At 31.8% G+C, this 14,308-nt stretch overlaps 1 protein-coding gene across 5 annotated transcripts in view; it reads left to right on the top strand.

Annotated features, from left to right (window-relative positions):
• The window catches only part of LOC143234937 (apoptosis inhibitor 5-like), an 80,257-nt gene extending 72,908 nt beyond the window's left edge, over positions 1–7,349 (top strand). For 4 of the 5 annotated variants that reach the window (XM_076472629.1, XM_076472632.1, XM_076472633.1 and 1 more), the window contains 4 exons: positions 852–983; positions 1,754–1,779; positions 4,600–4,742; positions 7,085–7,349. In XM_076472629.1, coding sequence (XP_076328744.1) covers positions 852–983; positions 1,754–1,779; positions 4,600–4,742; positions 7,085–7,164 — 381 coding nt within the window. In that variant the 3' untranslated portion in view covers positions 7,165–7,349. The remainder of the gene's footprint in view (positions 1–851; positions 984–1,753; positions 1,780–4,599; positions 4,743–7,084) is intronic. The other variant, XM_076472630.1, reaches the window with a different exon arrangement.
• Positions 7,350–14,308: the final 6,959 nt, after the last annotated feature.

Below are 14,308 nucleotides of genomic sequence, written 5' to 3'. Positions count from 1 at the left end.
ATAAAGTAAGTTGCACTGTTTTCTAAATTGTTTTGGTGACTGCTTAGTAGATAGGACATGAATAAGATGTTAACCTGATTATGCCTGTCTTCTCTATCTGAGCATAGGTAACATAGCTCTTATATTCTGTTACAAATATAGAACTAGTGGGTGAAATTGTTTTTGAAATTTGACAATAACATTCCTAAAAGTATGTAATTTCAGGTACACACTAGTTTCAAATTATCTGTCAAGGGTGTATAGCATAAACAGCTCTTTCACACTTGTCAACTAACTTTTTAATAAGGTTGGCAAAATGTATTTCTATTTCACTGTGAATGCACTTTTAAGACTTTGCCTCTCATGTGTCAATAGTTCAAATAGACATGAATTCAAATTTAGACACTCATCTACATTACCAGCTTGTGTGGGAAAGAGTGAAGTACTGCTAAAATTAAGACTTTTCATAATGCAGTGGATCACATAACAAGAAGGCTGTAATTTAAGTGTTTTTTGAAAGGTTTCCTTTGAAACAAAGTAATTAAAACATATATATCATAATTCAAATTATAACATGCATTACAACATTAGTTTTATTCATATATATTGATATTAAAGCAGTTCAATTAATTTTCAATGTATTGCAGTAGCACACACAGAAGGGAATTTGAAAGTAGTGCCAGCATAATAGGATTACACCTTAAATGTTTAAAGTTCTTTATTCCCTAGGTGTATTACACTTTATGGGTTTGTCTGGTGTAATCATTATTAGATATTTGTTTTGACATATTTTATCAATAAAGAAATTTATTGTACATAATTTATGAGAGTAGATTAAGAATAATAGCACAGGGTATTTGTTTTTCTTACAGAACAAACTAAAGGTTGTAGCTCTGAAGACAACCTCAAACATCAACACTCTCATTAGAGATCTGTTTCACAACCCTCCATCCTATAAGAGCACAATCACTTTGTCTTGGAAGGTACCAAACATTTCAACAACAGTATGTAGTTATCATTTGTTTTCTGAAGATCTAATGTTGTTAGTTTTTCATCTTAGACACCAATTTCAATTATATTAGATATAAAATTTTCTTACATTTGTGAGTTCAAATTTTATATTATTGCTGTAAAACTATATGTTTCTTATTTTTTGTGTAAATTTTGGTGTTTTGCTGATCAAACAAGGATATCACAATTCCTCATACTTGTATATAATTTCCAATCAGTGTAGTTTTATCATGCATAACAAATTTTCTCTGTTTACTTTGTGGCTCAGTTCTAATTGACAAATATATTTATGTGTCACTGCCATTGTCATTATACATTAAAATAAAATTGAAGGTTTTTTTTTTATGATTGGCTTGCTTTTCAGGAATATTGGTGAACTCTGTAATTATCAAACACACATACACACAATTTTTTTCCTTTCTGAATCTCATCATGTTTTTCAACAAATAATGAACAGATATTTATTAGCCTATTTTTCCATTGACTGAGCAAATGTTCATTATTCTGTATTTCCTGTGTAATACCTGGAATTTTATGTTTTAATTTTGTTTACAAATAAAATGTTCAGCTCTTTAAGGTAAAAAATAATAAAGGAAAAGTTTTGTTGTTAGTGACAGTCATTAAAAAAACAAACAAGTAGAACCTTAATTAAAAAAAAAGACAATAATGGTTGGTCTTCTCTCCTAGGTTCAAGTGTGTTTGTGATTCTTTATCTAGTGTATAATGATATTTTGTCTTATTAAGGCAAATTTATGTATTTCAGAAGACATCTGAATCTTCTCCCACTGGGTAAGTTGTTAAATAAATATTAATTTGTATATGTAAATGTATGGGGATAGAATGAAAACCATGTGGGAGTGTGTTTCTTTCTGGTAAAGTTGATATGATATGCTTGGGAATGAATGTTTTTGCAAAGTATTAAATTACTCTTCAAATTTAGAAATTTCTCTATATAAAAAGTAATTTTTATTTGCTAATTTATCAGCATTATTTATAATGTACAAGGTTTGAGAAAATAATTTAAAAATTCTTGTTTGTTTGTTCAGGATATTTATGCAAAGCTACAATACAAAAGGGCTATCTGCATTGAATGTTCTTAATTATGAAATAACAGATACTTGTGATGTTTTTAATGTCTTTAAATACTTACATGTTCTATAGTAATTCTTGTATGCTGAACCCAAAAATGATAACCATTTGTCTCTATCTAGTCCAAATGTTTCACAAAACATCATATGTACTTTTACATAAGTGAGTTTTTTTTATTGCAATCAAGTCACATTTTATTGTGCTTAAAATGCTGACAGTCTCTGTCTATTGATTTCTTTAGACCAATCGTAATGAGAGAATCTTATCAGTTATTCCAGAAACCAAACATAACAAACGTAATATTAAAAATGGTCTTGTGGTAATTAAAATAATAATTTGATCTAAGTAAGTTTTTTCTTCCTGATTTATAAAACAAAAATAAAAATTTACATGATTGAGGAAGATGAATTAAAATAAAAAAAAAACTTTTGTGAAGCTCAAATTTGCAGGCCTGTTTACAGGGAATGCAGCAAGTTGCAATTCACTCATTACATATTCTTGGGTTACCTTAACTGAAAAGTAGAATATAACTCATTCTTAATGCATCAAGGGCCAAAAAATATGGAGTACATTATTTTTTTCTTATTTTTATGTGTGGATTGTGAAGAGCATATTTTATCATGTTCGGTATCATTTGAATTATGTTGTTTCTGTATGATTGGAATGGAAATGTTTTATATGAAACAAGATGAGGTAGGTTTGGTTAAATAATTTTCCACTTGATTGTATTAAATTTTGTTGTGCAACAAAACATCTATTGTAGGCTTTGTTTTCACCAGGTCATTATGACTTCTGATATAACTACTTGAAAGGCTAAAGAAGATGATCAAAAATATATGTAAAATGGATTTAATACTTATTACTTATATTAAATGGAAGTTTGTAGTTAACAATTTACTTATAATTTTCATATGGTAAAAGTAAAGTATACTGGTGAAATTAAATATTGTGCACATTTGTCTGTTTTTTCCTTAAACAAAAGGGTTTATAGTTTTATAAAATATTACTTTGTAAGAAAGTTTCAAAAGAATGTAGGTAAATTTTAAAAATATGAATTCATACAAATATCATTTATAAAACAACATATTGAATTTGCAGAAGCTACATAACCTACAGAAAGTAATTCTCAAGTATTAATTTATTTTATCCAGTAGTTTTCTTTTTGCAGCATATTAAAACAAATCCTACAACATATGTGTAAAATCAACACACACCCAGGTCTTATTTAATTAAGAGATGGTAATATTGAGTATGTGCTTCTCTACATTTCTTTTTCACAAATTATTATTTTATCCATACATAAAACTTGACAATATGATTGACTTAACATGTTTGAGATAACTGCTCGACAGTAAGTCAGAGCTTGTAAGGCTAAAAATTTGATTTTGGTACTTTTCATGGGTACTACACACATAGCCCATTGTGTAGCTTTATGAAATTATATGAAATGCCAAAATATTTGTGTAGTATGATATTGTGTTGAAAGTAAAAATTACTGCATACTGAGAAATAAGAAATGTTCTTTCATTAAAGGTATTTTCAATTTTTTATCCATCATTTATGTAGATTCTCTGTTACAGATATTGGGAAAAAAAAATTTGTGAGATATCTTTCTCTCATATAGTAACTTTTATCATTCAGATCTGGCATCTATGTGTGCATTGAAATTTCCACCTGACCCTGTGTTTCTGCATGATTCAGTTGTGACAAATACCCACAAATAGGAATGTGACACTCTCCTATCACAGCTGGCTCAGTAGTGTTATAACAATTTCTACTGATGCTTTTGCTTCTGATAGATACTTTCCTTCATTCACCAGATTAGCTGGTCTAATTTGTTGCTACTTTCTATATGAGAACTTTGTGCATGCTGGAAGCTTTCTGCTCCCTCACTATTGGAATAAAGTTATTTCAATATCTCTCTCATATACATCATTGTGTATTAGTATAGTATGCTCATGACACATACAACTCCCTCTATAAGCCTCTACCAAACTATCATTTGTCTGACAGCACTTGTGTTCAGACATGTTTCTTTTTGTTTTTACTTGATTTAAACAGTTTCATATACAGTTCCTTTCTCAAGTAGTTATTCTTTATAAACTACTTAGTTTTCTTTCAAATTAACTTAAACCATCTCATTATAGTCACCTTTTTGTTGACTCTTGAAGCATGAATTCTGAGGTTAGTGTCAAATTTAACAGGTGCTTTATTTCAGGTTGTCTCAGGTATAGGTGACCTATCAACGATTTATTACATGCATCAACCTCTATTTCATGACATTGTCCCACTTCCTGAACATGTGTCACACTCTTGTTGGTGGAGGGTTTTCACATGCTTATTTTCATGCTAGGGTGGAGCTGAACCACATTGAAACATAGGGTACGTGGGAGTTTTAAGGCTAATGGTGAGCAACATTGAATGAGAGAAGCTATCATGTGAGAGAAGGTAAGTATCTATCAAAAATTTATTTTCAGCATAATGAAATATTAACTTCTGTAGGATTTTATTTTGCAATAGCCCAAAAAGATCAGAAAGAACACCCATTACTTTTGATGAAGGCCCCAAACAAGCCAAAAAGGCAGTACCAAGTAACAAAGGAGAGAGGGAGATTTACATTCCTCCTAGTGGGAAGTACAGTACTAAAGTGAAGAACTTTCAAGGTAAGTTTACAGATTTATAAAAATGCAAACATGTTTAATTAATGTTCACACTCTCCCATTGTTTTACCTCTTCACATACTAACTACAGTAGTGAATGCATATTTAATATCCTTTATTGGTAGTAACACGTACTAATTACAGTAGTGAATGCATATTTAATATCCTTTATTGGTAGTAACACATACTAACTACAGTAGTGAATGCATATTTAATATCCTTTATTGGTAGTAACACATACTAACTACAGTAGTGAATGCATATTTAATATCCTTTATTGTTAGTAACACATACTAACTACAGTAGTGAATGCATATTTAATATCCTTTATTGGTAGTAACTTTTCTAACAATCAATAAATATAAAGCTGCTTTATCCCTTTCACTATGCATCTTCCTATCATCTGGGATCTTGGGGTACATCATCACATTTGTAGACTTATATTAAATATTTATTAAGCTACTGTTCTATGAATGTCTATCAGTAAGTTTGGTATGAAATTGTAGATTATAATTTAAATTTTGGTGTTATAAGTTAGTTAATTTATTAATTTAAAAGTGAATATTAAAAAAAATTTCCTGAGTATTGATTTTTTATGCGCCCCGTGTTATGTTGAATGCAGCTTTGGTTTACTATAGTCACTTAACTGATATTATTATGGGTAACTATCATGCCTTCAATTAGCCATGGATAGTGGTTGTGTAATTGGACCCTAAAAATTGTGAATTAAAGCATCTGAGATTGACCTTGTTTGTTTATCTGCTGCTAGCTTATCAGTTTTATTTTGAGTTTTTGTGGATAATGTAAGAGTGCTTAATAGGTGTGTGGAATCACAGTTTTTTGCTTTTAAACTTGATGGCTTTTTAGTATTTTGTTTCTAGTCAAAGAATAAGTTATTATTTTATTATTTCCTTCATGTTTTGTGGTGATAATTAATACAGTGTCCACATGTTTTCTGTTAGTTCCATTTTTCTTTATTATAAAATTATTAAAACTTGGTAGTCTTTTGGGTTTTGAACACCTTTGAGGGGGAAACCCCAAAGGCAAACTCGGGTGCTCGGAAACTGTTGTTTCTCTTCAGTCCATTTTATTGGTGTTAATATTTTGGGTTGCGATTTCTTCCTTGATTTCGTCCATAGTAACATCGAACAGGACACTTCGGATTGCAGCTTCTTTGCCTGGTAGTTGGTTTCCTGCAACGCGAGCTGAGATGTTAGCGCCATTAAAAGCAGTGTTTGGCTAGGGATTAAGTATTGTCACGTATCTATGTGGGTCAGCACATTTGATAACTACTCCTCCTCCTCTGGGGAGACGCCTGAGGGGGTTGAATGTTACACGTGGGAATAATTTCCTGAGTTCGCTAGCGATCTCGGGGATTCTAGTAATGACTGGAATGCCTTCGATAATGACTGTTGGTGGCATCTTGGGTTGGGGCTGTTGGTTAGTGGAAGGTGCTGGATCAGTAGAAGTCTTGGTAGGGGACAAGGTTTGAACCTGACGATGACCGAAGGTCGAAACGTTGTTCACATCTCTTCGTAAAATATTTTCTCAACCCAAACAAGCCGTTTTTGCATATATATAAGGTGCATGGGCCTGGGTAATTATTAAGAGTTCCCGAGGGCGAACACGTACACCCTATGAATGAAGGGCAAGGTGGGATTAAGGCGGATTACGCTAAACCGTTTTTCTCACTATCGCACAAGTATGAAACACGTCTGCACAGCACGGTGGTACGTAAACTGTAAACGGTAACATTTTCTTACAACAACTATTCCCTTTTTATTATGTGTGTATGACACTAAAAATAATTTTAATTCCTTATGAGTTTCATGTGTGTAGACACTCTTCAGAATAAAACTGTAAAGTGAAATAAAATTTTGTACAAAAATTAAAATAAGTAATAAAACATTTTCTTTATGAAAAAATTAGTACTACAAAAATAAAATTCATGAAAGAGATACACTAGTCCACCAAATCTATTATTTGTACATTTATGTAAATACTGACTCACTTATAAAGAATTAATCAGAAAATTTCTGTTTTGGATGTATAAATGGCTTTGAAAATGGAACATTTATAATGATCTATTATATCATTTTTTAGAATTATGTGTGTTTAAACAATTTTGTTAAAATTATATTTTTGTTATTAAAATGTGTGTGAATCCTAAATATACCCCATATCGTTTGGCTTTTTATTGTAAGTTATGTTGAAACTAGCATAACATGTTTGACAAGATTTATATGTTTATTAGTAGGCAGTTGTTATCGTTACTCCTAATGGTATTGAAAACAAATTTTGAAGTTTTGTTGATTTATGTAGTTTTTCTCTGGTTTATTTTTCAGCACCTTCTGGTGTTCGAGGAGGAAGAGGTCGGGGCTTTTCTCGAGGCAGAGGAAGAAGCTATCGAGACAGATTTTATTAATGTCTCTTTATATTTTGAGAATTGTATTCAAATATTTCACACATTTTCTGTTGTGTTTTTAGCAGTGTCAGTTCATCTAAGTCAGTACAGGGTTTCATTCTGTACATTTTTTTCGATGGATCATTTATGTAAAAAAATTAAACAGATACATAACTTCTGTTACAGTTATTGTATTTTCTGACAGTTTTCTTTCTCTCTCTCTCCTATTTTTTTTTAATCATAAAGACTACCTGTGTGAATGTTTTACTGGTAGAGGTGGTTTTGTTTTTACATTATTGTCTGTAATTGTATCAGTGCAAATCTCGCACTGTCTTATTTTGAAATAAGCACATGTAAATTATAAAAGTAAATTGACAAACAAAATAATATACTCTTTTAACTTTGCAGAAAATATGAGCTATGTAATCATATTATAGATTTTGAACATTACATAAACTTAAAATCTTGTAATTAAGTTTAAATTTTTTTTTGCAGGCAAATTTAACAAATAAAGTTCAACACATTTTAAGTAAAGTTGTTTTTCTTACAAAAGCACTTTATAAGAATATCTTAAAATGATAGTTAGTAATGGCAGTGTTTAAAAAAAAGTAAAGTAAATGTTGTGCAGCACATTTATCATAACTATTGAATATTTTTATACCTCTGATGCAATTTGTTTTGCGTTATCAGCTTTATAGGAATGGGATTCTTTTACAGTAGGTGTCTGTAGCTTGTTGGTGATAAATTTGTACAATCAACGGGCAGCGCACGATCCATTTGTTTCAAAGTAACATATTTTAAAACAAGTAAAATGTATGTACAAAAATTGTTCAAATTATAGCTATCACAATTGTTTCTAATACTCTAAATAATTCTTTTTTTTTTTTTTTTGTCAAAAGTTCACAGGCTGGTTTGGTTATTTTAGAATCCAATTGACAAGACGAATTATTCTTCAGTATTTCTCTTTCTCAGTATATAAACTGCGATATATTCACGTACGTTATCTCGTGGGTTGCCATAGCTGTATCGCTAACCTTAAGTAATTCTTTCCTTTTCGTCAAAGTCCATACAGACGGGCTTAATTACTTTAGAATACTCTTTGACCAGACAAATTATTCTTCTCTATTAAACTATGAAACTCACTTTATAATATCGCCTGTTATGGCTAAACTAACAATCATACAGTGTGACATTAATTTCAGTAACTTAACTTTTTCTGACTTGTTCTTACTTTGGCCTCGTACTTTCTGCAAAGTACAACATTTCAACAACACAGTCAGGGTTTTCCAGTTTCTTTTCGTTTCTTTGAGATATAATTTGTGTGCTCTATAAGCGTAATGTAGATGTTAAATACGTATACGCATTGTGATTATTTGCATGAACAAAGATCATGTGAATACATATTTGTAGATGCAAATAAAGAATGATATTTAATTTGAAGATCAATTATAAATTTCGCGAGGTGTGAAGGATCATATGACCAAATGAAAGTTTAAATGATTTATCCTATTGAGAACATTGCAAAACATTTTTTTGGAAAAGTTTTGCACAAATATAGTTTTGGTTTTGCTTCATCACGTAGGAACTCTGAGAAATAGTTAACTATTTACCGGCAATAAGATATTTAATTGCGTTTATGCTTCTAATCCGCTATTAAGTTTAACATAATTAAGTGTTTTGCTTGTGATTTTCGTTTGTATTCAATGTCTGGTGCATCACGTTGCAGTGTCCAATAGTACTCAGCAAGCATTGGTAGATTCCAGTTGCCCTGATATCGTTTTTTCATTGTAGCAGAACTGAAGTTTTCGATGAAATGGTACGTGATGGGCAAATTTGGATGTGATTTTCGTGATCAACAGCCAAATATCTATAAGGAACACCCAACAGGGTTCAAGAAGCAAAAACTTTGTTGTGCAGTGGAATTAGAATTATATCATTTACTGTAAATGGACGTAAAAATACTATTTCAGAGTGGGGTAATTATGGTGTTTAAATTTGAATCATTGTAAAAGTTTTATTTCAAGAAACTTCAATTATTCGATTTCTTTCGTACAATGGATTTGATACAATATATTAGTTTTATTCTTGAACTATAATCACAGGAAAAAAAATATAATTTACAACAATAGTTCTGTCTTTTCAATAAAATCAAAAAATGAAACCATGACAATCACTTGTATACGATAATTAAATGGTTTAAAAGTATTAAAATTTTATAATTTTTGTTAAAAAAAAAATTAAAGCAGAGATTGCTACCTTTTTATGCTCGTGGACTAGTTTCTTATTTAGATTGTACTCTTGGGACCAGAAACTATATTATCCGATCAAGTCTGTCCAGAAAATTTTCTCGATTTTTTTTTTTTTTTACTGCAGACCGTAATTTAATTATACAACTTGAAAGTTTTTATAATTGTCACAGTACTGGTTTATTTGGTTGCAGTTTTAATACTAGAAATAAACAAACTCATAACACTAAAATATTGTTTTTGTTTAATTATACACTCAACGTTCAACGGAAGCGTTCACTAAAACACAAACTGACAGTATAAAGCTTGATTTTACACAACTTCGTGCCCCTTTATCATGGGAAGCTTAAAAGGACACGATATGCAGGAATGGTGGATGTATTGATGGTTGGGGTCAATTTATTGAAGCGTTTGCTCTCAGACCACAAACTTTCTCACTTCAATACTAGAAGTATATATATATACAAACACACACACACACACCTATTTCAATATCCTAAATCAGATTCTTAGTGTCCGTGGTTTGGGGATTTTTCCACCTCTCTACTGCTGAGAGGGGTAAGTTGTCTAAAAGGCAGTAATAATTTTTTACGCCCTTCTGAGGAAGACTAGCTGCAATCAATACCACTTAACTCTCATTCCATGGTCGAAACTGGAGAAAGCCAACTGGCCTCGTTTCAATATTATCTTGGAGCTCAATTCTGGGCCAAGTGGGTTAAGGCGTGCGAATCGTAATCTGAGGGTCGCGGGTTCGCATTCCTGTTGCACCAAACATGCTCGCCTTTTTAGCCGTGGGGGCGTTATAATGTACGATCAATCCCACTATTCATTGGTAAAAGAATAGCCCAACAGTTGGCGGTGGGTGGTGATGACTATCTTCCCTATAAATTTACACTATTAAATTAGAGATGGCTAGCGCAGATATCCTTTGTGTAGTTTTGTTAAAAAACAAACACACAAACTCTTACACAATGTGTCAGCTAGCGTTTAAGACAGATGTAAAATATGAGAGTATTTTAATTATATAAAGACTGTTTTCAATTTCTTTTTAATAAAAGAAAACTTCCAGGAGTCATATGAACCTTTATAGTACCTTAAAGTGACTAAAACTCCAATATAAATAAGTATTATAACAATATTGCGCTATTTACGAGTTCTGTCTCTCAGCAAGTGTTTTTTACATACAATTTGGTTAGCTTTAAAATCCAAGATTATTTGTTATTGTTGTTGGGTGAGGATGAAATAATACAATAGTCTGAAACTGACCACTAAAGAAAAAGAGGGTGATGACATATAAAAACGTCTCTAGAGTTCTGACAGAAGCTGTGTTTGAATTAAAAGTTTTAGCTTAACATTGTTTAAACTTGTATCAAACTACTGGAAGCTTTATATGTGGTAAGTGAACAACCTGTTAAGTATGATATTTTATATAAATTAAGGAAAAATACTACGTAACATTTTAATTCATTTTTATTTTTTATATGTTTGTATGTGGGAGTGATTGGAGGGAGGTGTTATCAAGGTATAGGTATGATATTAACCTATTCACATATAGTTCTTCAGTAAACGGAGACTTCGACGATGACCAATAAATGGCTTAGTGGTAAGTCTGAAGGCTTATAGTTCCAAAAGCCAGATTTCGATATCCATGATAGGCACAGCACAGATAGTATGGCTTCGTGTTTAATTACAAACAAAGAAACACAGCTACTTTTCTAACTCTCTTGAAGATTCCACTGGCCAATCACATTTAAATCTTACCCAAGAATATGGACTCTGCAAACTGGTAGCCATGCCTCACAGATACTAACTGTAACATTATACGTAAAGAAAATGACGGAGTAAGTCCCGTATAATTAAACAAATCATGCTGGGATTTTAGTTGTTCCAAAACTTCTGTTTACCTATGGATATTTCTTTACACTTTGTTTCTTTTCTTCGTAGTTTTGCTATGTGTATTGTACTTAGTGTTTTTGTACTAATTTCTTTTTTCTAATGTGATGTATCTAAAAAAATTAAAATAACAACATAAAAATGCATCTAAATATAATATTAATATTTAATTCACAATCTTTACTAACTTTTAATTCTGGAGCTAGGTGGAGTTTTTTAAACAATTTGAAAGTTTTCAGTACAGCAAATTTTTACCCAGTAATAATAAAAATATTCCCCAACTCCAGTGACACAGCTGTATGTACTGCGGACTCATACTGCTAGAAACCGGGTATGGATACCCATGGTGGGCATAGCACAAACAGCCCATTGTGTAACTTTGTGCTTAATTTCAAACAAACAATAAAAATGGAGAAGTATTTTTATGGCACAAAGGGAAAAGCAGCCGTGGGGGGCGTTATAATGTGACGGTCAATCCCACTATTCGTTGGTAAAAGAGTGGCCCAAGAGTTTGCGGTGGATGGTGATGACTAGCTGCCTTCCCTCTAGTCTTACACTGCAAAATTAGGGATGGCTGGCTCAGATAGCCTTTGAATAGCTTTGCGCGAAATTCAAAACAAACAATAAAGGGAAAGGTTCAAAGTGTACACTTTTGCAAAGTTTGATTGTCAAAAAATTTATAATCTGCTGTGAATTGGTTTTCAAAATAACTTGTATTTTTCTATATTTCACTGCTTAGGTAGAAAAAAAATTCAAATTAAAAAAAAACTAATAAGTGCAGCAGTGAACGCTGTAATGAGCATTTCAAGTACGAGCACACTGACGATCATTAATTTATCTCTCGTAAATTTTAGAATTCATACTAGTTGTTAAATGGATGTATATTCTAGAAAGTATGCTACATCAACAGTAAATGAGAATGAACGATAAATAATGAAAATAAATATCTCTAATTCATCTGTTCACTCTCGTTTATTTTGTATAGCTTAGCTCAGTATGAGAGTGTCACCTGGTGTCACTGATGTGAATACACATTCCAATCTCATGCATTTTACTTCATAACGTTTCAATATATATTAGCAATGTAATGTGAGTAATGCTATTTTTGTTTTATTGTGACTTTGCTTCTTCTTTGTAGGTATTTGGGTATGTTGAATTTTTAAATACCTCTTCCTCCATCCCCAGCTTTCGTGTCGGCTACTATTATGTTGTTGCTGTAGTGCTTTTGGGCCAGAGTATTCCACAGTACTCCGGCCCTTTTCAGGGCAATGTCCATGTATTGTCTTGATTTGCCCTTTTTATTTTTCACTCTTTCCATATATATTTATCGGAAAAAATAAAATGGTAATAATAATAAAAACGAATATTATACTAGTTTTGAGCGTCTAATGCAGTGACCAGCTTGATTTGTATTTCTTACATATATATTCATAATTGAGAGGTACTTAGGACTATGCTCATCTTGTACGTAGTGTCTGTCGAGATCACACAATAAATCATTTATACGCCAATTTTTATTAAAATAATTTAGTGCATTATGCAATAGTCTTACAGATATTGTTTCTATGTTTGCATATTTGTGGATGAAGTACTACGTGGTACCTTATAGGCTGAAGTTAAGATTAAATTTTGTATTTTTTGTAGTCTCTGTAATTGTTTTTGTGTTATGTTTATCCAGACAGGAGATGCGTATTCTATTATAGGTCTAAGGTATGTTTTGTAGATTTTTATTATATTATCAGATGATGTACCTTGATTTTTACCTGAAAGATTTCTTGCATAATTTGCTTTTTTCCAGATTCTTGTCAGGATATTGTTAGTGTGCTGTATCCACGTTAATTTGATATCGTAAGTTAATCCTAAAAATGTAGCCGAAATAGCAGTCTGTAAAAGTGACTCGTTCATGTATAACTTTGGTAGATCTTTTTTCTGTTTATTTAATCTGCTGAATAGTATTACTTGGGTTTTCGGAATATTTATTTTTATTCTATATTTCTGGCAGTATTCTTCTAAATTAAGCTCCCCAGTGGCACAGTGGTATGTCTGCGGACTTACACACTAAAAACCGGGTTTCGATATCTCAGCAGAGCACAGATAGGCCATTGTGTAGCTTTGTGCTTAATTCAAAACAAACAAACAAACAAAATATTCTAAATTATTCAGGACTGGTTGGAGGTTTGTTGCTGCTATTGAAGGAGTGGGAGCACTTCTCCAGACCACTACATCGTCAGCAAACTGTGATGCAAACCCTGAATTTAGGTCCGACAGTGGCATATTACTCACATACATGATAAATAAGAAAATGACCCTGAGTGGACCCCATTCACATCTACTTTACACGTTCTGTTTTCCAGGAAGTTTAATAGCCAGCGAATAATTCCCTGGGGTAAATCCATTTCCGTTAACCGGTGGCGTAATCCGTTATGCCACACCATGTCAAATGCTCTCTCAATGTTGAGGAAGCAAGCTACAGTGCATTCGTTTTTGTTGAAGCTGTCTGTAATTGTTTTTATTAATCTAATTAGGTGGTCTGTAGTTTGTCTATATTTTCTAAATCCGTTTTGAATTTCGGGTAATTTTGAATTTACTTTTAAGTATGTAGATAGTCGGTTACTAATTATTCTTTCTAAAATTTTGCCGATACAACTAACTGGTTAGGCTAATTGGCCGGTAGTTGTTTAGTTTATTCGCTGCCTTTCCTTCTTTCTGGAACATTAATATTACTGCTTCCTTCCAAGAAAGAGGGATATATCCAGCTGATAATGATATGTTAAATAAGACTGTTAGGTGTTCATATAATTTCTGAGTATCATGTTTTAGGAGGATAACTTGTATACCATCTTCTCCAGGAGCTTTTTTTGTGTTTTTGATAGCTGTCAGTACTTCCGTTACTGTTATATCTTTTATTAGTTGATGAGTGCTTCAGTCTATTGTTTTCTTTGGTTTTATTAATGTGTTTACTGGGAATTTTGGCATGTATATGGTTTTGTTCTGTTCAATAAAATTATTGACTTTATTATAGAAAT

This window comes from Tachypleus tridentatus, chromosome 12 (genome assembly GCF_004210375.1).
Source record: "Tachypleus tridentatus isolate NWPU-2018 chromosome 12, ASM421037v1, whole genome shotgun sequence".
NCBI lineage: Eukaryota > Metazoa > Arthropoda > Merostomata > Xiphosura > Limulidae > Tachypleus > Tachypleus tridentatus.
Note: the sequence above shows the minus strand (reverse complement) of the source record. Positions and strands in the feature narration are given on the sequence as shown.